This window comes from Falco punctatus, assembly GCF_963210335.1.
Source record: "Falco punctatus genome assembly, chromosome: 1".
NCBI lineage: Eukaryota > Metazoa > Chordata > Aves > Falconiformes > Falconidae > Falco > Falco punctatus.
In genome coordinates, this window is record NC_137580.1 from 86,918,136 (window position 1) to 86,945,794 (window position 27,659).

General features: G+C 39.4%; 1 protein-coding gene across 11 annotated transcripts in view; it reads left to right on the top strand.

Moving 5' to 3' along the window:
* GNB1L (G protein subunit beta 1 like) overlaps positions 1-27,659 on the top strand; it is a 44,409-nt gene that overhangs the window by 6,706 nt on the left and 10,044 nt on the right. For 3 of the 11 annotated variants that reach the window (XM_080373988.1, XM_080373987.1, XM_080373991.1), the window contains exons 2-5: positions 19,888-20,058; positions 20,288-20,413; positions 22,289-22,451; positions 26,170-26,268. In XM_080373988.1, coding sequence (XP_080230114.1) covers positions 19,943-20,058; positions 20,288-20,413; positions 22,289-22,451; positions 26,170-26,268 — 504 coding nt within the window. In that variant the 5' untranslated portion in view covers positions 19,888-19,942. Of the gene's footprint in view, positions 1-7,812; positions 8,033-15,587; positions 18,410-19,887; positions 20,059-20,287; positions 20,414-22,288; positions 22,452-26,169; positions 26,269-27,446; positions 27,560-27,659 lie in introns of those variants that run through there. The other 8 variants (XM_080373983.1, XM_080373986.1, XR_013925775.1 and 5 more) reach the window with 7 other exon arrangements.

Here is a 27,659-nt window from a genome sequence, read left to right on the forward strand (position 1 = left end):
TTAATGGAAACATGATGAGACTACTGAAGTGGCAGATCATCATGGGAGCTCTCTTTTGATTGTTTCTCTCTTAGAAACCTGATGTCTGCTAGGGATCAGAATACTTGGTGTATGGGACTGTTGCTTGGGTCATGGAGGCACATGTATCAGTGATGGCTTGTTCTGACTGGTTGTTGCCCAGTGTAAAGGCCCATGCCTCAGTCTCTCCAGAGGAGGTGTATAATCATTGCAGCCAACTTCACTGTCTGCCTCCTTTTTCCATAGTCTGCCTTGTTAGAATTTGCATTGCTGGCCTGCCAGTATTTAGCTATTTTCTCTAATAAATTTTCTTTTCTATGATGGGCCTGTTTGACTTTCTGAAGTCTTACTTTGAATGCTGCACCTGTGTTAGACCCTTTGATTCTTTTGTCCTCTGACACATGAGATGATGCCATGTTGGTTCCCAGCTGGGCAAACATGGTACTGTGTTGACTGCAGGGGATGTGTTCCCCTCATGCTGCTGGTTAGTAAAGGCCCTTGGAGGATAAGTGCCTTGCTGTGGTGGCACACACTTTTCCCGCAGTGCAGCACTGTGGCCTTTCTTTGGCACTCTGTTCCTTTGTTCCAGGTGCAGAGGGCTCTCCTCCCAACTCGCAGCAGGTTGCAGAGAGGGAGAGAGTCTGTAGTGCTGTGTCACATAAACAGGTGATAGACACCCTTAACTGTAGAAAGGTCTCTCTAGCCTGGTAATGATACACAGCATTTATGCACTTTACATGAGGCTTGCCATGTCTGCTGCTGGTAACAGTTTGACCTTATTGAACAAGGCTCTCAAATTAGACAGTAATTGGGAATATGTGAAACATTCGGGACTTTTTTTTTACTTTTTTTTCCCTAGTTGTGTGTTTAGGCCCCCCACCTTTAACTTCAACAATTGAGGGTGTTGGTTACTTCCTCCTGTGTTTGTGTAAGAAAAGCTTTTTATAGTCCGTTTTTCCAGTTGGCATGTGTACTTCCTCCATTGCAGCTTAACACATCATTCTTCCCACTCCCTCCCAAGCACTGAAGCTAATGGAAGACCTTTGGGGTTTTTTATTTATAATAAAAATGGAGCTGTGGGGTTGGAAATGGTTATTATTCCTGCTTTGAAATGTGTTCTTCGACAAGTTGTGTTTTGTTCTTGGTAAAGAAGCAGCATGAAAGGAAGCAAAGAATAATCAGCCTTATTTAGTTTACGGGACATTTAGGTGAAACTGGACGTTTCCCGTTTGCCTGAAAATCTACCTAGAAAAAAAAGTTTGTCAGAAACGTGAGTGGAAGTGGGCCACATTCCATTTTTTTATGTAAAAGTTTCTTAATGTAATGCCAAATGTGAAGAATTTTTCAGTGTCATCCATCCCAACTTCTGCAAGGGTCCCAGCTGAGGTGAAGGCAGTCTAGGTGCTCTACATCCACCCATTATTTTGGCCTGTATGGATGAGGCTGGCACACTGACAGCACTTGAGCCTTGCAGATTTGGAGCTGTGCTGGAGGTCTTTCCTTTAAGCAACATCAGTTATGCCAAAAAGGAAGGAGCCCCTTCAGTGGCTGGCAGAGGTATCTGTCGAGGACAGCATGCGTTGCATCTTGCTTAAGGACAGTATAGCACCTGGTTTACCCATGGCTTCACTCCTGCTTGCTGGATGTTTTTGTCATCATTTGTCCAAGACTGTTATTTAGCTCTGAAATAGAATCAGTAATATTTAATATTGCAGTCTTTTTCCCCCCTTCGATGACAGATAGCTTATTGAGAATATGTACTGGGAGTATCTTTTGTTTCCTATGTTTTGGATGATATTTCTCAATAAAGGTTATGTTTTGGAACTAGTTTTCCAATTAAAATTATTTTTTTTAATATGATCTCGCAAGGTTTTCCAACAATAATGAGCACAGCCCAGGTCCTTCAGTGGAGAGGCATGTGCTGACATGGCCGCTGTGGACTGAACTACCTCACTGCTTCAGATCTTTAATATTTTTAGTGTCTGTATAAGCCTTTGTTTTTCCCAAGTGACTAGTTTTAAGGTGACATAGTAACTCTAAACCCAGTCAGGGTGGGAATTCACTCCTCTCTTTTTCCATATACTAGCTCCATTTCAAGCTGGCAGCAAAGAAGTGGATCTGAGGGATGCAGAGCTTCATTGTGACACTGGGCCTGAGAATCATTGCACCTTAAATCTCACGTCTTGCTATTGGACTTCTAAGGTCCTGACAGGTCATTTTGTAGCTCTTTCCGTATTCTGTGATTAGTCTGTGAAAATAACCTTTTAAAGGCACTTGCTTACTTTATTGCTCCACTGCTAAATAATTGAAATCAGCACTTAGCATTTAATTGTAGTGATTTTTATACCATAAATATTGTATAATGCCTGATAATATAATTAGGCATTTATAATAACCCCCTATTTTTTAAAATAAGGGGAAAATATCTGAAATTCATGCCTTCATGCTTGTGCCCATTAAATGTGGTTATCATTATGGAGTGACGACATATGTTCTTCCTAACAAGGATTCTCTTCTCCTTCATGCTGATGCTATCTCCATGCTAGATTATTCCTGTCCCTAGTAGCACCTCAGGGCAGGAGTGGGAAGTAAATGTGTCCCATATGGTTGATTTAGACAGGAGTTTTGAGTGTGAGGAGATGGGAGAGACAATGGGGTCTTATGGGGTCCTTCCCTCATGGTCCTATAAGTAGGGCAAGCAGAAAGGGAACAGGACCATGGCTTTTTGTACTATCAAGCTAGTTAGGTGTAACGTGGGAGTACATTGCATTCAGGACAGGGTGAAATTATTTGTTCTCCCATGCAAGAGGAAGGGAGCCAGGGAGGAACTGTGACTGTGAGTCACCCGTTCTTCCTGGAGCGCCTCCTGGGGTGGTGCCGCTACATGCAGCCCTATACAAGACTGAGCCTGAAGGCTCAAACTAGCTGATTGCAAATATTTTACAGAAGTCTTATTTTCTGGTAATTACTTTAATATGATTCAGTGTTTTCTCTTTTGTCTGATCTTGTTGATGAGCCTTCATGCCTGATCCTTTCCCCACTATCGTGGGAGCAGGGCAAGCATTCCCATACCATCTGTACCATTCCTGCTTTTTTGCCTCTTGCTTTCAGTGGCTGTGAGTAGGTGCATTTTAAAGTGTTGTTGCTTTTTAATGCAGTGGACCAAGAGTGTGTCCTTGCAGAAAAATGGCTGATCCTGGACCTACGAAGCCTTTGAAACTACTAAGCTGATTCTGATATTGGGGGTAGAGCAATTTGCAGAATTGGGGTCCGGGTCCTGTTTGCCAGTTTACATTCCTAGTGATTCCTGAAATTGGAGCTCCTGTGGAAACCTGGAAATTCACTTCTGAGGCAAGTGTTGTGTATGAACTGAGTCCAAAGCACCCAGTGTTCAACAGATACATGAAGAATGGCTAGGATTTAGGTTCCAGTGGGTCACCAACAGTATTTACTGGAGACTAATAATAACAGTGAACAGACTCATTCCATTCACAGATCTCTAGGGTTTTAAAAATCCAGCAGAACCAGCAAAATACCTAAAGCCAAGTCACTGAAATGCAGCCAAGTTTTGTAAAGATTACGATGGTAGCTTCAATTAAATATAAAATATGCACTTTAAATATACAATTTATTTAAAAGGAGTTATTTTGCCAAATCATAAATGTACCAATAACTAAACCAAGAAATAACAGATTAAGAAATCTAGGTTTATAAGGTTTAGAAAAAACCTTTCAGATATTTTTTATGCTTTTGTTTAACCATGTGATTCATATTTAATGCTAGTTAGACCTAATTCATACATATATATCTTTATAGTAGACTGTACACTTCTCATAAGCAATTGAATGGTCTGTGTTATCACATTTGTTCAACGCGGGTGGGGGCAGAGAGGTGTAGAGTACAACTTGCTTGCATAATCTTTTGCATGTAGTAGAAAAAAATCTGTCTCACATTTATACCTACAAGAAATACATGGGTGCTCATAATTCATATTATCCCATAAAATTTAGAAGAGCATTCAGAGACTGCAAATGAAGGTAATTTATGTATAAAACCTCATCCATGAAGAATTTATTGCCATAGTAGGTATAATATACTTTGGCACAGACTTCTTCCCTGAAAGTAGTACTTGCAGACTTGGAAAAGGAGCATACCAAAGACCTTGCAGGTTAAACTATAGTCTGGTTTTATACAAAGCACATTATTATAGACTTTTGTGTTTGAGAGAGCTAAAGCCAGTTGCTAAGGTAATGTTCCATGGCTGTTGTAGATGTGAGTGAACATCTTCACGGTGTGAGCAGTCTGTTTAAAATTAGTGTTAGTTTAGTGGTGTTACCTTTGTGTAATTATTGATGTAAGTATTTTGGGCCTTAGTGGAAACTGCAGAAGTACATTTATATAAAACATTCTAATGTGTAATATCTGAAAATGAATATCTGCTTTGCAGAGGTAGTTTGCCAGCAATGTCATGAAATCCAGATCTCATTTCCTCCTGCAAGGACTACACTGGGAACATGGGGCCTCATCTTCCTCTCTGCACTTGGGCAAAACTGCCAGATAAAGGCCATGGGATCCATCCGTTTTGTTGCCGTTTTGAGACAGGCGTTTTTGGGTGACCACAGGGAGAGGTGGCTTCCGTGTCCTCATAGATTCTTGCTGGTAGGCTTGGGCATGTGGTGGCATAAGCGAGGCCATGGTAGTGCCGAGGTTACATTGCAACAATGTTGTGCACGGTTTTGGGGAGATTTCAGTGCTGCCTCCTCAGTGCTTGGGTGGCTCGTGCAGCTGGAACAAAGTTACATTTCCTTTTGTTTTTCCTACTGGCATCTGATTTCTCTTTTCTTTTGAGATTACATGTGCACGTATGCTTTTATAAATGTTGCCTCTTTTTGACCCAAACACTTTTACTTCCGTGGAAGTTAATGACATTATTTGAAAATCAAGGGAAAAGACCAACTCATTACCACTCTAATATTTCCGTATAGTACGAAGTAACCTTAAAATAGGAAGGATCTGGTTTACTGTGAAATATGTCACTTAAATTTGTGTAGGGGGAATGGAGAGAAACAGCTGCTAGCATGATGTATTAAAGGGATTTTTGTCCCAGTCAGCAAGAGAAGCTACAGGGCTTATTGCTATAAAAATGGACCAAAGCTCTCAAGCATTCATGTAGAGCAGATAAGACCTTTAAAATTCTTCCCCGAAAAACACACAGTGGTGTAGGGAAGCAATCTGCTAGGCTTGAATGGACAGAGAACATTTTCAGTTCCTCTGGGATTTTAACTCGTAATTCCAGGAAGTCTACATGTTTTAGGAAGTACTATTAAAATATTATGCTATTTCTTCCGGTTGTAGATCCTTGGACAGTACCCTTACACTTAGCCTTTTCTCTGTTGGCTTGCCCTGCAGCAGAAATCTTAAAACTACTGAGAGCAAAAATATCTTCTTTGCCAGGTGTATTAGCTGGAATTAAATCTGTTGCAGAAAGAAGTAACTTCTCTCTTGAAAGTGACATGTGAGTTTTGGGGTCAGTGAGGATTTATCGCATCAAGAATGTCATTTTGCTACTAAGGAAAACCTCACTGGGCTTGTATCTGAAGTGCTATGCTCAGTTCTCTGCTTTTCCAGGTAGGTTTAGTGGAGTTAGAGATGGTGCAGAAAAAGGCAACTGAAATGATCAGGGGAAATGGAATAACTGTTACATGAGGAGAGATTGAACAGGTTGGTACTCTTTATAGAGAAAGGCACTATATTTATCACTGAGATTTACAAAATCATGAAAGTGATACAAAAGCTGGATGTTAAACTGTTGCACTCCAAATCCTGCAATGCAAGGGCTAGGGGGTACTCAGTGAAGCTAGTAGATCAGGTTTAAAACAAATAAGATAATCCTTCATTTTCTGAAACTTCAGATAGGCAACGGTATCAGCAGGTTCAAAAGAGATTAGACAATTTCATAGACAGCAGGACTACAAATATACAGTGAAATTATGTGCCCTGTAACATCATTAATAGAGCAATTGTGCATTTCCCCCCCATACTCCTCCATGCACTGCAAAGGCAGTCGGGTTTCTGTCTTTCCTCTAAACAGCATCTCTAAATAACATGCCACTGCTGAAAACAGTATGCTAGGCTAGATGGACCTTTTTTTTTTTTTCTCGACAGTCACACTAAGTCTTCATGTGACCCTGCAGGCCTTTTTTTTCTGCAGTACTAGAACCATACAATGTTTTCCTTTGAAATGTTCTTATTGTTAGTACACTGAATTGTCATAAGGATAATGAAGAAAAAAATTGGTATCATGTGTTAATACTGCATTGTTAATACCTGAAATATGAATGTATTTTGAAGTCTGATCCATTGATAGTCAAATGCCTGCCTGTTACTGTGCATGTTACTAACATGGCATTTATTTGGAAAATGTACAAGTTGGAAAATGAATTTTAAGTTTGTATGCTTATTTTTCTTGGCAGTGGTTTTAGTTATCTCTAAAGTGAAAAGTTATCCAGGTGCAGTGAAGCTGTATGGTGCCATGAGTACTCTAGCAGGAAGGTATGCAGGACAAGTATGCAAGAAGCTTGGATCAGAGTAGTTTCTTCATGCTCCAATACTGTGTGCTACTGAGATGCCTTTGTGCTAGTTCCAAGTAGGCCAAACTGAGAGTATGAGACAGAAGGGGGACTTTGGGCGGACCACATCCACAGATCAGGGGCCCAGAACTTGGGATGTGGTCCATGTTCCAGGCACTCTGCTTTAGTGACACCACAGGGCTACAATGACATCCCTGAAGGTTGGAGCATTGTCCCCATATACCCTGTTCAGTGCCTGCACAATTCCTGATCAGTCAAACCCTAAAAATTTAGGCTACTGCTTCTAATATTGTAGCTAGCTCTTTTATTATTTATATATTTTTAAAATTACTTATTTAGATATTGGGGGTTTTATCAACATTTGTAGCATTTAGAGGAGATCTGCAAAGAGGGAAGAATTATCATTAAATCACTTTAATATAGGACAGAGATATGTTCTTTAATTTTTTTTTGTAAAAAAAGTCTCTTGTATGCTTTATTTTTTGAAATATTAAGCATATAAACAAAAATATTCTCTATTTTAATTAGAGGATGTGGGCTTTGTTCACACATGTAGATTTCTGAATATTTGTGTAGCTGCTCTGCTCTGGGCACAAGCTTTTAGTTAGATACTTATACAAGCCGTAAACAGTACCAGTGCAGCTCCAGTTGGCTCATTGCGTCTGAGGAAACTGTTAGCACTCTGCTTTTGATGAAAAATCCAGTGTAAACAAATCTCCACTTAGTTGTCTCAGATGTGCTATTGGGAAACATGTTTGGCTTTTAATCAAAAGAAATTGAGTGTTTGGTTCTTAAGAGTATCTCTTTTTTTCTCTTGTTTCAGTTAAATAAATGTTAACACAAATGAAGACCTTAAAACTGTCTGACTAAAGCCTCAGCTAATTGAGCTTTGGTTCTGTGAGAGTTTCAGTGTCATCATCCTTTTTGTTTTCCAGTTTTTGGGGAAGTACTTCAGCTAAGGCAAAAATAAACAAAAAAACCCCCCTTCTAAATCTTCTTCACACAAATACATTTATGCATATTTTTAGTTAGTATCTGCTTCTTGCAAATTTATCTTGATCTGAAAAAGTTTCAGATGTATTGTTTTCGTAACAAAGATTTGACCTTCATCTTTACAGACACAGTTTCACTATTTTTCCTTTCAGCATTTAGTTCAAAGGACACTTCTAAGCACGCAGGCGAAAAACAGTTCTATTGTATAAAATAGAGATGTGTGTTTTATATCACGGGAGTTTAGAGAACAATGCAAAGGTCAATTGTGTTGCTTGCTCTCCTGTCACATGATGTGGGTGTGTATATGAATGCATCCCTGGAATTCCACTGTGGGATCTGCATCTTTGAAGCTGATGCTAAAATTACTGCCGAGGCTCTTCCAAAGGCGGATACTGATAGAAGATTCAATGAAATCGAAGGTCGCCAGTCTGGTAGGCGTTGAAAGATACCTGGCTATGATACTATTTCTGATTTAATAATGCGAATGGGAGGCTAGCCCTTTGTAATAATTAGGACTAATTACTGAAGAGGTGTTGACAGATGGGCTAAGAGGAAACAAACTGCCTTTATCCAGTGGCTTAGAGTCAGATTACTAGTCTTGTGTTATCTGCTTCTCAGAAAGTAGAAGCTTCAATCATTCACTAAGTCTTCAAAGGGGAAAGGGATCCTAACAATATACGGGATTTGGGATGAAGCTATGAAACAGGTCTTTGACTCAAAATGGCTAAATTAATCTCCTTTCCGTAAATTATCATACTTTTAAAGTTTGAGTTACAGATGGAGAATCTGATTGTAGTACTGAAAAATATGTGAAATCAATATTGATGGACTGTCCTGTCATTATTGTTGTCACTGCTCCTGCTCATGGAGTAGTCTAAACCCAGTTCCTTGCTGTTAATTATATTAATATGAATTCTTCAATTCCCTTTTATGCCATGCTTGCTATCTGCCTGAAATGGAGACAAAGGAAAATATTTAGTACTGTCACGCTCAGTGTTTGTTTTATGCAGATGTCATATCTGCTCAAACCGCAGAAAATACATCTGCCAAACTTAATTATGGTTATCTGCCTTTTAGGAGACAAGATCATGCATATTTTAGGAAGAAAACGAATTACAGTATAATTGCATTATTGAGAAATTACTCATTGATAAGGATTTTGTTAAAAAGTATTTCTTCTCTTCTTTTGTATGTGGTATCCATCCAGTACATCTGCACGAAGTAAGTAGATATGATTGTCCGATATGAATGGAGTTAGCAAAGACATTCAGGGGTTAATGCTTTGTCACTAGAATGAGCTCTCAGTGTGACTTACTTTAGGCAAATGATTTAAGAGTCTAGCGACCCTCCTCTTCTCAAATGACTGCTTTTAAGTGCATTTCTTCCCACTCTTCGCCATATATAGCTCTTGTTTTTCTGAAAAGCATGAGAAAAATATGGTTGCATTCAATAGCATTTATAAGAAGAGGCAGCTTTCAATTATTTATTTACTTTTAACAAAAGAGGCCTTTTAATTAGTGTTTAAATATTTATAACAGTTTTATTGTGCTGTAAAATTGGTTATACTTTGATCTAGATTTTCTGGTTTGAGATAATAGGGTTGGTAAAAGTTTTCCTAATGAATTTGGTCAGAACATGACATAATCTGATTATCTGATGAAAGATTGACACTTCAGTTCCTGCCAGCATAAAAGTGCGGTACAATAGGGGGCTGTTCAGCCCACATTCAAAGGCTGGGAGTTCAAGTTCAGGTACTGCAGAATTGTTCAAAGTTTCAAATTTATGTGGTGAAATAGTTTTGCATTTTTCACTACTGTTTTGGTCAGGGGTAGTTTATCATGGATGAGAGGAGCCATGTGTACATGTAACATAGTGTCATAGTATAAACTATGTAGCTCTGTTTGGTAACTTTGGTCTTCTCTCATTTGCTAAATAGTAGTTAGCTTTACTCCTGAAAACATAGAGAAACTAACTGTTCGGGACATAGGAAATAGTCAGTACTAGAAACTGGGAATTAAGCATCATCAGTATTCAACCACTGTTAAATGTGGGACCAGCTTTTCATTAATATCCCTCACAAACAACTAAATTGTTAAAATTTAGCAGTCTAACGTATGGCTACTCTTGTATCAGAGCCTTGGAGATGAGCATATTTAACTAATGCATCCTACGGGCTTATGCAAAGTGGATATAGACTTACGTGATCGAACTGCCATGAAGGAACGATTGTGGGTTTGTATCTAAAGTGTAAGCTTAGCCTAAACTGTTAAAATAAACATTTTATTTTATATTTACGTAATATTTGCCCTGTAAATGTCATTCCTTTTTGCACTGGAATTATAATGATCCTTATTAGATTTCTTGGACTTACTTGCTCTCCAATAACTTGGCTTATCCAAATACTTATGCTGTGTTGGATGGGAATCCTAATATACAAATGACACATACTATTAGTAATTAAGCTTGAATTTTGGGGGATATTTCATAGCATAAAAATATAATCTGTAACTTTGATTCATATATTTAAAAGTGACATACATAACAGTAAGTCTTCCCTTTTTTAAATACTGAAGGGGTTCTTGGAGAAAATAAAATGTAGGTACCAAATGGTGTGGTCTTTACTGAAATGCAGTTGCTTCTGACCTTGAGAGTTCACCTGGATGAGGATTTGAAGTTTTAGCCTAATAAATTGATGCAGATTAAAGTACTGTCTATATTACTTTGTTTCTTAAAATACTGCATGGCATGTGAATCTCACTGGCCACAGGCAGAGACTGGCTGTGCCTGGAGTCAGTGAGTGGAGATCTAACTCCGGTTCTAGTGACTGTGTCACCTTGGGAGGTCACTTATGTCCCTGCATCCATTTCTCTATCTACAAAGAATGACCCATAATAATGCTGGTCTCAGAGACATGCAGTAGTTTACACAGAAGCAGAAACCTTCCAAAAAGAAAATGCTTCATGAAGTACTGGTACAATGAATGAATCCTGCAAAAACGCTTCCTCATTTGAGCAGCCTCAGCAATATAATCTAGCAGTTTGGGTGGGTGTAGATCAGATCCAAAATTCAGAATGTAAAACGAGCTGGATACAAATAGGAATCACTTCTGGTTATTTTTCTTTCTGTGTTTATGTCAGTTTATCCTGTTTGCTATTTGCAGTTTCAAAGTGTATTTTTTTAATTGTTATGAAACAAATGTTTAGAATATAAAAAAGGGGGTTAGGAAACAGGTACAAATTCTGATGATATAAATGTTATCTCCCACTATAGCAATGCTGGCAAAGTACTTAGCCGGTTCAATTAAGTGCAGAATATTTTCTCCTCTTTTAAGAAATATGTATTTTGTGAATGTATTTTGTACTTGTCTTCTTAAGTCTATGAAATGTAAACTGTGAACAAAGTGAAAGGAAGTATTTTGGAAAGCACTGTCTGAGCTCAGCTTGCAGTGCATTTTAATTTAATTGGCTGCCTCTGCAAGGCATCTCACTCTTGGTAAGGCGTATACAATAGGGGTTATTTCATAATAATAATGCAGAAGCAAGCATATAGACAGGAACACCAGCAGAAGTTTTAAAAGTACGTGAAAAGTATATTGCTTCATTGTGTCTTCATAAGAGTCACTACTGGGTGTCTCCTCCCATGAAATGTGCAAGAACTGAATTTTAGGAACCTTCATATTCAAAGGAACTTGAGGACTTCTGACTGTAAACAGCAGTCATTTTTACTTCAAGTATGGCCAAAACAAAATAAAATACAAACCTACAAATTCTGTGTGTAATAAAATACCTGTATATATTTCTTTTATTGGAGTTTAATTGAAATATAGTATTTGTAGAGTAAGAAAAGAATTCATATACTTTTGTTTTAATTAAATCCAAGGTAACGATGCAAAATTAAAATGCAGTGTCTTCTGAAACTGAGACATGGAAATGAGTGTAATTTTAAGATTAAGTATGAAAATGGGTTTTGGTCCCTTTCTCCCATATTGCTGACTGTATCAGGCCGGACCCCAAGCAGAGCTCAGTATTGGTGGCAACAGCTCCACTTCTAGGAGCTCTGGACGTGGCCCTGTACATCAGGAATCAATTGATTAGTCATTGTATGATGTATTTTAGAAGCATAGGTTAATTTCCTATAAGTTATATTTTATTATGTAATATCATGTTACATATATATTTCCTTAATACTACAAACTTTTAAGTCATATTTGAAGAAGAAAGTATAGAAGACAAAATGTCATCCGATTTGTACGGTGTTTCATGTTCCTATGCCCTGTGGGAGGAAAAGGAAAGTAATAGAACAGACAAATAAATAAATGTGGTGTTGAAACTGGCATGACAGTTTCTGTTCTTGCGCAACGGAACTGCAATCAATTTATTGTCTTCATTGGTCAAATGCCAGAATAACAGTATAATATTATACAAGAGTAGATTAATTAAAGTGTAATTAGAATGGAATAAATTAAATAATCATAAAAGTTTGTCATGGGAAAAATATGTGTTTAGAATTAATTAGTTTTCAAATCAAGTGATATTTTAATTGCTCAGAGTTACAGAATCCTTAATTGCAGACATATAATTCTGGGCCAAATAACTTCAGTTGCTGTAACAACTTGATATATTTCTTCTCTGTCAATTCTTTTTAATAGTTTGTTACTAAACAAGATTATTGCAGGAATGTCTGCTAAAATGTCTGCAAGACGTTTAATTAAGCCCATGCTATCTGAGGACATTATTAGCTCTTGGAACCAAAAGATTTGTGGCTGATGCTGCACTGTGCAGCACCCCTAATTAAGGAGGATGGGCAGACAGAGGCCCATGGCTGACAGATTGCTATGCACGGCTGAACTAGAGCCTACTCAAAACAATCTTTTGATGGTCCTTGGCTTATCAATTTTCTGCTAGACTACAATGATTTATAAGTGTACAAACTTAAATTCATTTTAGGTCTGATGGTACGGTATAGAGAGACTGTTTTGTAAATACCTCTTTTCACTTACGTTGTACATTTTCATATTCTTCAAGTTTGCAGAGTGATGAAGCATTTGTTGGCTGTTGGGGTTTTTTGCATTAATTTTATGGAGAGTGTGTTGCAGAGCTGAACTACTGTGGGCTTTTATGCCTCCTTTCTTTATCCAAACAAGGTTGTCTGTAGTTACATCATCGCACTTTACCAAGCAATTAATGGTTTCAGCCAGAACAGATGTGTGTCTTTTCCCTCATCTGCAAAATGAACCTGTTTATGAAACACTAGTATTTCATCCGTTTCAGCTGTATTCATGTTGTATTTTAGACTCCCTTATTAAAAGCTAGTGCAATGATGTGAGGCAGGGGCTCTCATGTTTTCAGACCCCATATTTTTGGTATAAAAGTATCCATGATATTTGGCTGTCTCCAAAATGTTTACTTCAGTAAGATTTCCAGTGCCCAAAATGTTTAACTGTGTTAAAAAAGGTCAACCAGCTGATAGCTGAAGGCGAATATGTCAGAAAGACTGAAAAAAAATTATCAGTCCGACACAGTGGGAGTATTAGAATGATTAATGTTTATGTTAATTTATGGCTTTTACATATTGATTAATAGCTTTTTGTTTCAGTGACCAAAATGTGTAAGTGGCAATGAGATCCATATGCTAACTCAGTGTCTTTCAAATAATTACAATCATTCTTAGTTTTGTTCCCATGCTGAATCTATGTTTTCATACAGAAAATAATTATTGTACAGTGACTTTTTTAAAAATTGCAGATGGAAGTATTTGAAAGTGAACCTCAAGACATACCTGGGTTCCAGTGTTCCTGAAGGTTACCCACTGACATTTATATGCATTTTTCTTGCAAACATCATTACTTAAAATCGTAATATATTGTGTTTTAGCCTGATACAGTTAGGGGATGCATAGGTGTTAAGGTGCTAACACTGTGAGGAGCCATTACCTGAGTGGAAATCATTAAAGATGTGTTGCATTGCATGATGGTTATTAGTCATTTTCTTCTCTGCTCCCATAAGATTTCTTGGCATATCACCAATTGCTGATAAGCAGTTTTGTTTGCTATCTGTCTATTGACTGTTACAATTAAAATGTGGAAACTTCCATCATTCATTGTCTGAATGTCAGGAGAGAAGGTAATTTTGGGGAGCTCCTGAGAGAGGATGAAATCCTGACTTCCCTTGAAGTCAATGGGAAATGGAGGTTCTCGGCACTTTGAGAAATGAAGCTTTTGAAGTGTTTTTCTGTGCAGGCAGGAATTGTTGGTCATCAGAAATTATTTGGGGACTATTTAGAATGAAAGCTCTGACAGCATTTAGTGTTTCCAACCTGTGAAAGGAAGGACTCTTGTCAATTGTAATGTTGGCTGTGTGGCAACAGGTTTATGATATCAGTTAATAAAGGACTGTATAGCTAGGTCATATAAAAACCATTTCATTGCCTTTGACATTGATGTGTCTCTAACGAGCAAGTTTTGCAAGCAAGAGACTTCTATCTAGAAATCTATCTACAGTACCTAGATGCTGTGTTTTCCAGTGCAAGCACAAGCACACTAATGAATGCTCCCAGTCCACTGTTGTGATTTTTTTTTTTTTTAAGGTTTTGAAAGCACATATAAAATACAAATACAATCACTGCTTAGTCTCTACTTTGGTAGTCATAGGTAGGTAGTAATGTGAAAAATAACCAATTTAAGAGAAAGTGTCTGGCTGTTCTTACTCCTGAAAATTAGGAGTTTTATTAGTACATTTTACTGGTTAAATCAGAAATCTCTACTAGTTCTAGTTTCTGCTTGAAATAAATTTCTTGGTTTATAGATTTCTACTGATTCCTAATTTCCACGTGAAATACTTTTTAAATTAGCTTTAAAGAAATCCTAGAAGTATAATACAGTTTATACCTGAATTTAGCACCAAAGATAGCAAAGGGAGCTTTAAACTGAAAGCTGTGGTGTTAGTTGACTGATGAGTGAATGTTCCTATATTCTGGGGCTCTGACCTTTGCAACTATTTGTGTAGCACTCCCACATCTCTTGATCTGTGCAGGCAGTTGCTATACGAGCTTCTACTAATTCTCCATTTACTAGTGCGTGTTTCTGTCTGCACACAACAGACATAGCATGTGTTTTGGGGGACTGGGATACGAATGCAAAAAGCAGGCTGCCTGACTTACGGATTTTAGGTTAAAATTTTGGATTTTAACCTAAGTGGTAGTTTCGTTCTTCCCTAAGTGTTTTGTATGTGTTAGCTGGTTACAGGGCACAAAATGGTATTTTATTGTACAGTCAGTTACTTTTCACCTTACGTGCAAAGAGATTTCTTCAGACTGTCTCGCAGCATCCCTTTCTATAGCAGACTTCCCTGTTTCAGTGTGTTCTGTCATTTTTTGGATTTGTGCATATAAAAGGAAAAGCTGGGCTTAAAAAATCATCACAATGTGTCTGAAGAACTATTTGTTTACCAAACTATATACCTGCTTTCAGACCTTTTGTAGTCAATGACCTATATTTTGCAGTCAGTTGACGTGAACTTTAACTCATTCAACTTGTGCATATTTGTCTGGCATCACTTTTAATTAGGGCTGCGAGAATCCATTTTCATACATAAACTCTTGTTCTGCGCTTGCTAGAAGGGGCCATATAACCAGGCAGCCTGTTTTGTCAACCAGGGATGTCCAAGGTGTTTCCAAGTCCCGCTGTGTTGTGGCATAATTCAGAGGCAGGTTAGAGGCTGGAAGCACGAGGATATTGTCTTTGGAAAGCTCATGCTGCAAGGGCTGCCTGTGGAATTTTAACATTGGAGATTGCAAATGTAATGGAGTAAACAAAATTGTTTGCATTGCACTATTAATTTGAGGGAGCCTTATTTCCACTGACTTCCTCGGCGGTTATAGCTTGGGACCCACTTTGAAAACACACTAGAGCTATGCTGCACAACATGACAGAGTCACAAAACCTGTGAGTGAGTGCAGGTAGGCACAGAAGCATGGGCTAAAAAGGGGCTTTTGTATGAATGAAAAAGAAACAGACTGGAAACGGGTAAGCACAATTTAGTCACATCTTTCTCAACTCGCTCTTTGCTGTGATTTTTCCTTTGGGAGGGTGGCACCTGGTAGACTAGGAATTTTCAAAAAATAACAGGGATTTCATATATCTGTTTGTGAGCACACCTGGATGTGTTGAATATTTTGCAGTAGTAATTATGTCTGCACACCTGCTGGTTTCAGTCCCAAATCAGTTTGCCAGACATGCCTAGAGAGATTTATTTCTCCTATACCTGAAAAAGTTTTTACCACTGAGTTTTTACTACTCTAAATAAGCCTAAAGAAAAAAAGAGGAGGATTTTTTTCTTGTCTTTGCTTGAGCCATTGGTATCTCAAACTGAACTGTGGAGTTTGTTGGGGGAGGAGGGTGCGTGGATGATATTTTAATAGCAATTTGTTTTTGCTTCAATGTGTGATAGAAATACAAGTGACAGGAGTGGGAACAGGAGAGTTGCTGAATTCTGCTGGAATTTTTCCTGTGGGAATTTGTTAATGTTTTTAATTCTCTGAGAGATTTTTCTAAGGTAATCCTTTTGACATTTACATATTTTAAATGACTCTCATTAAATAAAAGCTTAACTTTTTTATATCAAATGCTGAAGTGATGATACTGGCATATCACTGCATAGAAATTCAAACGGTTTGAAGATTATTCTAATTGCAACCTAAGCAAAGCAAGTTTTGTGAAGGATATTAACAGTGAATTGCTCTTTAAAATAACATAATTTTGAAGGAAATTCAATTATTCTGGCATTTTTTTAGGCAAACCCCTTTTTAGTACCTATAGTGGTGTGCATAGCCGTTTGCTAATTGAAACACTAATTTGAACAGCTGGGGTTTCCACTCCTCACTCACATGGAGCCCGAGGGTTTGCAGTGCACCTTATGAAAAATACTTTCAGTTGTCTCTGTCATATCTGAGTGTAGCTCAGCCCCTGAAGGAGGATGCTGTTACCAGTGCAGGGAAGGCTGGAGGAAATAAAGTGGAGCATCTTTTAAAAAATAAGAGCGTGATGGTGAGGTGTTGCATCTCTTACTGGTGATAACCTCTTGCAAACAAATGCCATAAGCAAAATGATTCATGTATTTTAACATCCTTTCACAGGGGAAAGGAGTCATAGCATGAGGATAACTCAGGAACAAACATAATCTAGCCCTGAGATGCTTTTAAATGAACTTTCTTCTGTAGGTTGTCCTTGGCTTGTTCAAGCCCTTGAGCCAGATTTTGCTCTCAGACCAGCCTAAATGCTAAGCAAATTTAATTAAATTTGCTGCAGATATCCCCAGTTAACAAGAACAGATTGGTCCCCCTGAGGCTAGATGGAGTTAACAAGAAAATAAATGTTGTGCTAATTAGATAACTCATTTTCAGACACCTGGGGTGAAACTTTAAATAAAGTCCTAGAGATTTGGGATTGAAAATTTATTTGAAAATGAGTCTTAGGCTTCTAAATCACATAGGCACTTCAGAAAAATTTACCCAGGGGCTTTAACCATTGCACAGTCATGATATTTAGCACATTTGTGGCTGGCTGCTTAGCAAAGCACGGTATAACCATTATCTATTAGAATTCGTGTAACACAATGTATTTCATTATCCCTGTAAGTAAAGCAGAGATACTGAGCTACCTGGTGAGTTGAAAGTAGGCTGAATGTCATCTTTTTGAGGATGCTTATGTGGCAGCAGGAAGAGATGGATGCTTTCTTGGAGGTTTTAAGGCACCACACTTCTATTTGTGATCTCATGGGACTTTCTGTTGATTCAGGTACCTAAGAACTTTTAATTAAATCTTGATCTTAAGTGACTTGTCCAAGCTCATGGATGAAGAAGACAGCACAGATGCAATTTTATAGTTCAGCACTTGCTGGAATTAAAATGAGATGCTTAATACTGTCACACTGCCATTCATCTGCTGAGTCATGATAGGAAGTAATAAGGAGTCATCTCATAAGCCAAATAAAAAATGACATGGGTTTAATATTAAGCCAAATTTCCAGATTCATGTAGCTGGTGAGCAAAAAAGCAAGCAAAGAACCAGGCTCCAAGAAGCAAAAAGTCCCTTCATTTGCTTACAGCTCAAAAGTATGCTTTCAGTTGTTGGTTTTTTTTCCTGTAGCCAGTCTGAGGATTTTTCTGAAATATTGTCCTTGTAAAGACATGCATTAGTGTAGCGTCTGTTTCATGCCAGGTAAAACCCTTCCCACAGCCACGCACACACTTGCTGTCTGTCAGCAAAAACTTCTGTGTCAGTAATTAGAAAAATGCTATTAAAAACCTGCCTTGTAATCCCAAATAGCCTCTGGGTTGACTCAGTTCTGTTTTGTCTTCCTTGCTCAGCGCACTAACCTGGGATTGTTCCACTGTGACAACGGACCCTGCTCCTCTGCCAAGCTACTGTTTATTTTATTTATGTGGTTCTACAAAGCATCATTTTGAGGACAACAGCATATAGTTGTAGTGTCCCAAAGAGGTGACCTTTGGTGACAAAATCCTTAGTCTAGCTGGTTTGTAACACAGGTGAAGCATGTTACAGATGGGCACCTGGGAGCTGGATCTCACCATGGGGGCAAACCTGTACATCTTGTAATCATCTGAAAATTTACTCTAGCCTGTCATGAGTCTAGATCATCAGACATCATCATATAAAACAGATGAGTCAGGGCACTAAAACATGGAGGTTATCCACTGAGCTCATTATTTTCATACCTAATTACACACTGCTATTGAGGGAGAACTGCGCATTGTGCTGAAGAATCCTGTTTCATCACTAGTCCTAAGAGGTAATTGTGTTTAATTAGAACCTATAGATACTGTGGTGATTGCTGATCTGTAAACACTCACGGTAGTCCTGCAAATGAGGTGCAATTGCAAGTACATCCATTAAGTACAATTCAAAAGCTGATACTGAGGTGAGATGACTTAAAATTAAAAGTTGAGCGCTTTTAATTTACCATGTAACTTGTAGCTCTAGTGCTCTGTCCTCATTCTCTGCAGTTCCTCTGCTGTGAACCAGCAGGCAGAGAAACACCTGCTCATCTTTCCTTACTGGATTCAGAAAACTTTTTGTTTAACCTGGTGTAATATATGCATGAGTGGGAAAGCATGATGAGAGCTGATGTATGTAGTGGCAAAAGCTGTCCTTTATGAGGTCAGGTCCAAGAGGAAGAGGCAGAAATACAAGCATGGCTCATAATGTCACAGATGAAGCAGTAAAAACTTCTCATGGTGACAATATTTTTGTAATGCACGTTATAATGCATTTTCCAATGAATCGCAAATTGTACTTACAGTCAAAGAAGCTGCTGGTTACCTTGTCCCAGCACAGCTTGAGCGGGTCACTTGCAGCAAGTCAAAACATGGAAAAGTCATCCTTGTCGTTCTCTGGTGCTTGTGCACAGCTGCCTGCAAAGGTGCTAACATGAATGGAGATCTTGGCGAAGGTGCAGATGAGTGGGAGTGTGCCTGAGCAGATCACACAAACCGTCCCTGCGAGTTCGTAGTAAATTGTCCTGCACATTTCCCGCGTTGGACAGGGCAACAGGCTTCCCCCTGTACTCATCCTGTTCTTTGCTGATTTGGACCACATTTGAACCGATGACGTAGAGCTGAAAGTGTCCATCTTTATTGATCCTTTGGGGAATAAAACCTCCTTGGAATAAAACATTTAACACCGTAATCACTAAGTTAGTGTGAAATACTGCGTTTCAAGGTTTCAAGTAACCTTGCTTGGAACCAAAAATTTGAACACTTGCAAGTAATGTGGCATTGTTGTGTAAAAATGATCATAACTCTGACCTTATCTGATTCTTTTCAGTTGATGGGTTTGCTGCAGTGCTTTTCTGTAAATGGTTGTGAGTGGAAAGTACAGTAGTATTTTTATGGGGTGGAAGGGGAAAGACTTGCCAAGGGGCCAAGTGGAATGATAAATTGCTCGCCCACTGAAATTATGGGTGTCCAGTTTCTTGCATTTTGTAGGTCTTCCCTTTTGCAGCAGGGAGCACAGCTGAAAATTTTTGTATTTACAAATGCGCAAGAAGTGTGTCCGCGTGGCCAGCTCAGCATTCACTGTGCTTGAAAAGGGATGCATCAAAAAGCAGATCTGACAGCTGCTTGACCAGTCAATGTTAAGAGGAAATACTTTACACTGAACTGCATGGCAAATAGAAATAACATTCAATAATGATAATTCAAAGAATAAAGTGACAAGGAAAAGCAAATGTCCTGATCAAATATATTCAAAGTTGTCATTTCACTTTAGGCTGCCCTGCCCTCTAATCTGTGTTGCTCTCTCGCTCCCCCAGCGCGTTGCTCGGATGGCTTTGTCCCCCCCGGACCCACAGTTTGTTCTCAGAGGTACCAGTGCTGCAGTCCACACTCTGCACTTCTCCTGTGGAGGCCAAGAACCTGATGTCCCCATTCTTTTCTCTGGGTAAGTAAACCAGGATTTCTGGCTGAGGTGAGCATCATGTGGACATTTTTTACAGCAAAGTGTATTATTTGCATTAATTGTATCCGGAGAAAACGACAAAATACGTGGTTGGTGAGTGGTGGGTGTGTTGTCTTTGTACATATAGCTTCAGTTTTGGGGAGAAGGGAAAAAAAAACCAAACCAGACTGTGTGCAGTGGTCACACTAAAAGCATGTGTTCTTACTGCCAGGTCTCAGAATGGGTTTATCCATGTTTGGAACCTGAAAACACACAGAGTGGACATGACACTGGATGGCCACGGAAGAAAATCGGTCTACTGTGTGGAGACAATGGGTGGTAAAAACAGGCTTCTCAGGTTAGTAAAGCAGGCAAACCCAGTGAGATCATTCTTGTCTCTGTGGTGTACATGACTGAAAAAGAAAAAAAGGGGACACACACACAGGGGGAAGGAGTCCTTTATTTCTGGAGTCACTGAAAGTCTCTCCAGCACATACGGAAGTTGTACAGAAGTACAAAAAAATACCAGAAAAACTGCAGAACAAAAAGTGGGGGGAAAATAATTAATTTCTTTAGGGTATATATATGTGTGATGACATCACAACAACTTGGGGTCCATAGTGTCCTTATTACTGCAGTGAGATCAGGTGAGGTCTTTGGGTAAAGGAAATACACTTGGATTTGAAGTCGACAGATGCTTCACTACTGGTTCTTAGGGAGGATCAAAATTTCTATAGAGATTATCAATAGAGGGGAGGGGGAGAAGAGGTAAGGAGGGTGGAGAAGAATCAGAGATGGAGAATGGAAGACTGAAAATGAGCAAGAATGCTGAGTTGCATGCCTTTACTTTGTTGCAAAATATCTTCTGTTCTCGTTTAGCAAGGGAAGGTTGGGAAGATTTGTATACTTTGGATTAGACAGGTAATCTAGAGTAGATGCCAAAGTGTCTGTATGACTAGGAGGTGTTCTGACATGTTTATCTAGAGAAGACATCTCTTATAATACACAGTGGAACTCATTAGCATTTCTATTTATTATCTGCCTAAGTACCATTATCAACACTCTCCCCCATAAAACGATAATGAATGAGCATTGTTTGTATAATTATAGAGTTTTTCCACACCTCTATTTTTTGCTGGCTAACAGTTCACATAGCAGTGCAATTTTAGGACAGCAGTTACCTGTATGTTTTGGTCCTCTGTTATAAAGCTAAGTCACAGATATTTCTTGCAGTACCACATTGTTTGTATGCCCAGTGCTATAAATGTTTTGACAGTTTGTCACTCAGCTGAACAGCAGATGGGAGTTTCTGTATTGATGTTGAAGTCCCAACAGTCTAGATTTGCATCTACCCCTGGTTTGGTTTCATACTTCATGGGGTGATACTGCTAATTTAAATAAGAAACAGATAAGGGATTTTTGATGACTCCTTGTCCTGGGTGATAACATGAGGATACATATCCTGTGCTGCTGTAGTTTGTGGCTTGGAAGCTTCTCCACAGTGGTACTTTGTTCCAGAGCCAGTGGGGCCATGTAAATGTGCAGCAATTCATGCTGTGCCCTTTGTCTGGCCTCCTTGGTCCTACTGGGACCAACCGCTCCTGCCATGTCCCCACACATACACAGTTCTCTGTGCCCTCCCTGTGGCTGTGGGACCTTGACCACTCAATAACTGTAGCTTTTTATTTATTTCTGATGCGCTTTTTGCTGTCTTGCCATTTGTCTTTCGGCTGTCAACGCGCCTGACATTTCTATTTCATTGCTAGGGTGAAAGAGTGTTAAATGTGTTACTCTCTGGATACTCTTGTTTCCTTTTAAATTAGATCTAATCAATGGTAAAAAATAAGTACTTTTATTATGAGTATGTTCAAATACGCATGAGACTTTATAAATACATAAGCACACATGAACAGCGTAACTGTGATGGAGTCTCTCTTCACAAGCAAGCATGGCTAACTGTGACTGCTGTGTATCTGGCCGGCCCTCAGGTCCTCCCTCCTCCTGGTACCTGTGGAACCCCTTGGCCAGGTTTGCCACCAGCAGAAAGTGGTGGTTGCGGTGACACCAAGTTCCCACACGTCTCAGGAAAGACCCAGTGAATACCCCCACAGCAGCTGTATGAAGCTCGCCAGTGCCCTTCCTGCACGTTAACGACCCAGCTCTGAGACACTGACCTGCAGGGAGCCAGGCTTTTGCAGAGCTGCTGCTCATGTCACTTGTTTTGCTGTAACAGTCAGGGTCGTGACCAGAGGATCTGCTTGTGGGATTTAGCAGAGGGACGGGCTTCAGTGACGGACTCTGTCTTCACGGAGAATGTGGGATTCTGCAGATGCTCTCTGTTAAAGGTGGCACAGGGACGCTGGCTAATGGCCATGGCAGCCAAGGCGCTGGAGGAGGTAGGAAGTGTCTCTTTTTCTGGTGCTTGGGAGGTTGCTTTTGGTTTTGCAATGAGATAGTTCAGAAGGGGAAACATCATTGCTCTCAAATTCTCTGCTCAAGGAACAAGGAACCTTTGGGAGTTCTAATCACTGACTTTACCTACTAGAAAGACAACTGAATTATATAACTCATGCTCCAACAGCAAGGATACCACCCCGAGATTTGTCTGACATTAAGTATTTGCAGCTGCTGCTGGTCTTTCACGTGCAGGAGTTTTGAAAACTCTTCTGGTGCTGCTGAATACTGTTAAAGGGGAACAAAAGTCCTTCTGGGGAACGAATGGTCAGAAAGTCTGTCATCAGACAGAGGTACTCATCTTCCGCCTGAAGCTTTGCTGAGAGAAGGGGAGGTGCAGGTGATTTGTAATGCAATATGTGGTCTTTCACCCCGGGCTAATTCTTTAACTGGTACTTTGGCTGGAAATAGTTGAATTACTATTAGTGGCCAGAGGTTTGCTCAGTGTGAGATAATTGTAGGGTCCGTTTCAGTTCCTACTGGGTAAGTCCACATCTAATACCCGTTATCACAGCAATCACTGACTGACAGCTTCGTTGGCAATTTCCACTTCTGCTTCGCACAAATTGTATTTTTGTTTCTTTGAAGGGCTATTTGAGGACATCACACAAAAATAATTTATTTGAAATACTTGATGTCAAAATACCAAACATTTGAAAAAAGAAAGAAGTGGCATAAATATGAAAAGAAATATTGTCGCCAATTGCAAATTGTTCATAAAAGGTCACATGCTTTTCTGGACTATAGGATGTGTATTTTGAAACTGAAAGTTGCATATTTTATATACGAAGTAATAAGTGGGAATGGTGCCTCTATTGCAACAAAATGTGAACTTTTTATTATTCAGAAGTTAAGCACATATTTAAGTACTTTGTTGGCTCACAGCCAGAACGTTCAACCTTTTACAGAACTGAGTTAAGCCTGTAGACACATCCACTGTACCAGCAAATACAACCATTCCGAGTCCCATACCTTGTTCTGATCAAACAGAAAACTCTCTCCATTTTACAGCAGTGCTTAATAATATTTAAGTTAAACAAAATTGACAAGTGCATTCTTGTGTCAGCCCAAGAAGAGGTTTTGTGTTAGGCAAAGAGTACACACACACACATTCTGGTAATGAAGAATTAAGTAAGCATCTGATCCGAAGAGAAGACGTTTACCCCAATGTCTCTTACAACTCATCTCTGGTTTATTTTCATTTGTTTGCTTGGGCCCTGCAAACTGATACTGATTTGCTGTCTCCTGAGGTAAGAGAGTTCCACTCCGTGTATGAATCTTTACATTAGAACTGTGTCAGGTTTCAGTAAATTCACATAAGATCCCATAATATGTCGTGCTTCCAAATAGGCAGCACTGTGTGAGATACAGTACATTTGCAGCTTATGATTAAAATTAAGACTTAATAAGTGTTTGTGCTTGGCTGGTGCCCAAAAAAAGAGTAATTTTGTCTTAAAGCAGGTTCAGTCCATAAATAATGAGATCTGAACAGGCATTTATTTGTTCATGATTGCATTTAAATCACCAATTATGAGTTACATGCACTTTTCTTGCCAATTTGCCAGAAACGTGTTAAAAGCTTTATTAATGTGAAAAAGGGTGTGTTTCCTTGTGGCCAGTTTTAGCCACCCAGGAACACTATTAACCTCAGGCAAAGGCAAATCTTTCTCCTATTAAGCAAAACCAATATAAACACAGAACTTGAAGTTTTAGGTTACAGTTGTCAAAATATATGAAATAGTATTTATTTCTAAGGCTCAGTTGCCTCTAATGCAGACAGTCTCTGGAAATGTCAATCCAGCATAGGCAGCTCATGCCTGCTTACCTTCTGCAAAAACCTTTTCTCGTCTTTGCATTTTATGTTGTCCTTTGCGAGCCCAGCTGTAGCCTTTGTACCAGTTTGTGCATTTTTAATCAAGCTAAAGCGAAGGAGTTGTGCTTTTTACCTTTTAACCTGCAGAAGAGCATTTATCACAGCACATTTACCTTTCCTCACTATGTAACCATTGGCGTTTCAGTCCTCTCTAGGAGGCAGTGCCCTTCGCAGAGCCAGTAACATCGCAAGCTGAGAGCAGGTCATCTTCGTGTTCATAGCCCATTTCCTGTAACGGCTGACTTGGTCATTATGTTGATGGCAAGGAAGTTGCCAAGATAAAAGCATCTTTTGTTAAGAGTGTAGCTCCAAAGAACCAGAATTCCCAGATGATCAAACTTTGGTCTGTTCATAGGTTTGATCTAGGGATTGGGCAGCTCTTTGCTGTAGTCTCCATTCCTCAAATCTGGAGAACGGTTTCCTGCTCCATTGCGAAGTGGCTTTAGAAAGTGTTCTGTGTATTGTGCTTAGTGCATTGTCGCCTTGCAGCCCTAGAGTGCAGCTGGCTTTTGGCAGCCCAGCTGACAACCTCTAGAAATAGGGAGATGTTCTGGCAAGCTTTGAACTAAAGGTATGGGATCAGAAAGCCATCGCAGCTGCTGTGGTCTTGACTGATGGCTCCCAGAGGAGCCGTATTTGTGTAATACCTCATCTCAGATGCTTAAGGAAATTTGCATGACTGGGGCTGTCCAACAGCACTGTTGGGCTTTTGCATATTTTGAAATAGCCTAGAATGGCTGGTGATGCTGGATTTATCAAATTTTTGAAGTCCTTTAATATTACAAAATACGCAGACCATTGTTTATTTAATTAAAACAAAAGATCACCTTAGTGATTAAGTATGCATTTGAGAAACAGCGATGTTCCTGGCAGCAAGCTTTTGATACCTAAGAACTCTTTCTCCATAGTTCCAGGCTTGAGAATCAGCCCAGAGCGAGGCACTTCTGTGTCAATCAAGACTGAAAACCTTCCAGTGCCAGACTGCAAAGGAAGGCTCCCCGGTCTTGCCTCCCATCATCCTGAGGTGGAAATGAGCTGCTTCCTTGGCAGAGGAAGGACTTGCTCAATGCTATTAAAAAAAAAAAAAAAAAATAATCAGATCCACAGTTCTTTTCCATCCCACAATTCATTACTGTCACTACAAGTAACAGTGGCAGCTGCTATGTAGACAGACTGCGTGTTTGACACAATATTGCCTGACCCTGCTTTGAATAGCGTCAGGCAATATTGTGTTAAAAATACCTGTATGCCATCACTGCTCCAGCCTGCATTAGCAGGCAATTTTGGAGCGCAGTCAGGCACTAAATAAAAAAACCCACCTTAGATATATATATTGCCTATTCCACACAAGCTCTGTGTTACCATGACAGAACAGAGATGATGCAAGTGTCCACAAGTGAATATAACTAAAACACTAACAACAGAGATGGAAAACGGGGAAAGGGAGAGGAAGGAGGGAAGTGTTTTCAGATTAAGCAGTATTACCTAGTGCATGCACAGTATCACCTGCAGGATGGAGGGAAGACTAATACAGCTGAAGCAGAAAAGTGGAAGAAGAAGATGTGTTTGTTCTTGCAGTTTGCCTGGTCTTTCCTAAAACAATGCATTTATTTAGATGGCTGTAGATTCCCCTACAGCTCCAACTTAACATGCATTCCTCAGTTTCCTCCAGACAGTTTTTACTAGAAGAGCTTAAACAAACCTTAATCACCTTAAAAGACTTGTGTTTTTAACAGCAGAATTTTGACCTGGAGCCTGACCAAATACTCTTGTTTTCCTGATGTCAGGTTCAGGTTCTGGAGCTGCCATCCAAGACGTCAGTCTGTACCTTGAAGCCAGAGGTGGGTGCCAAGCTGGGCATGCCCATGTGTCTGAAGTTATGGCAGGTAAGGCAAGAGCGCCTGCTAATTGTGAAATGTTTTCCCTGTGATTCATTTTATATGAAGCACATGAATCTTTCTTCACTTGGATTTTGATTTATTATCAAACCAATCAAGTAATTATACTATTAAAGGGGGGAAAGATTTGTGAACATCCTTAATGTAACTTTCAGAGCTTTCCAAGCTTTAATGGAAGATTTGCAAATGTTCAGGGAAAGCTTTGTATCCTTAGGAGAGATACGTTTTTTGCATCAATCAAGAGGAAAGTGAGTGACTTACCAAAGCCGGTTGTTTGATATGGTTTCTCACTGCATTAAGAACGATGAGAAGTTATTGGGTTACTTAAAAACAGTGATTTTAATGGCAGGTTGCGTTCACTTCGGTGCCCTCAGGACAAGGAAACACTCTATGAACATTTCTATTCCAGACGTACAATAGGAACAAAATATTTATGGTGGTACTGACTTTGGACAAAAAGGTAAATAAAAGCAGTTAAAGAAAAACACGCCCACATTCGCAGAGTATTCAGCAAATGATGTTTATGGGGTGCCAGCAGTGAAAGACAAGTGGTACAAAATGGTGGCAGTAGAGGGAGGAAAGAGTTGAGGTGATTGGCCCTTAAGTTGGCGGCAAAGCCGATTCCCAGTTTAAGCCCCTGACTGCAGACTGTTAGAGGTCCGCAGTGCCATCCGTGCTGATTTCAAGTATGTTATTCCTTCAGGTTCAGCTGAACATTAGTGTTGGTTTCAGTTGAAAAAATTAATCAACTGGTTGTGAATTCAGGGCCTTAGTGTCTTCGCTCAAGGTTCTGAACCAACTGAAGTCCAGAGGAATTCACTTGCTGGCTTCAGACAAAAGCAGGAGAGGCCACAGTTCAAGTCCCATGCTGTAATTAAAACTTAGAAGAAAAAAAAAAAGGGGGGAGGAATTAAATAGACTGATTAGGCTGTTATTAAACAGAAAGTTTCTCCTAAAAATGCAATCAGTGTTCAGTACTCAATGAGATGAATGAGGCTTTCTGTCTCCTGGACGTTTTTTAATAAGATGAAGATAACTGAGAAAATGTTCAGTGTTGAAAATGTTGCCTGTATAAAAAGTCCTCTGTCTTGCCGTATTTTCTACATGCATTAATATTGCTGTTCCTCCAAGAAGCGGAGCAGGTGCAGAGTCTTAATTTTATGTAGTTTTTAATTTTGTTGCCAGTAGGGAAAAAACTGGACTGGGAACTGGGAGAGGTAAATTATTCTATGCAGATTCTGGCTTTGGGAAGTCACCACAACTTCCTAGAGTGCAACAGGTAAGGAGAAATAATCCCTTACAGTCTCACAGCTGTCTCTGCTCTTTTACAAATGTGTGCAACTCGGTTTAAAAGCACAGGGGAGAAGGATACTCTTAAG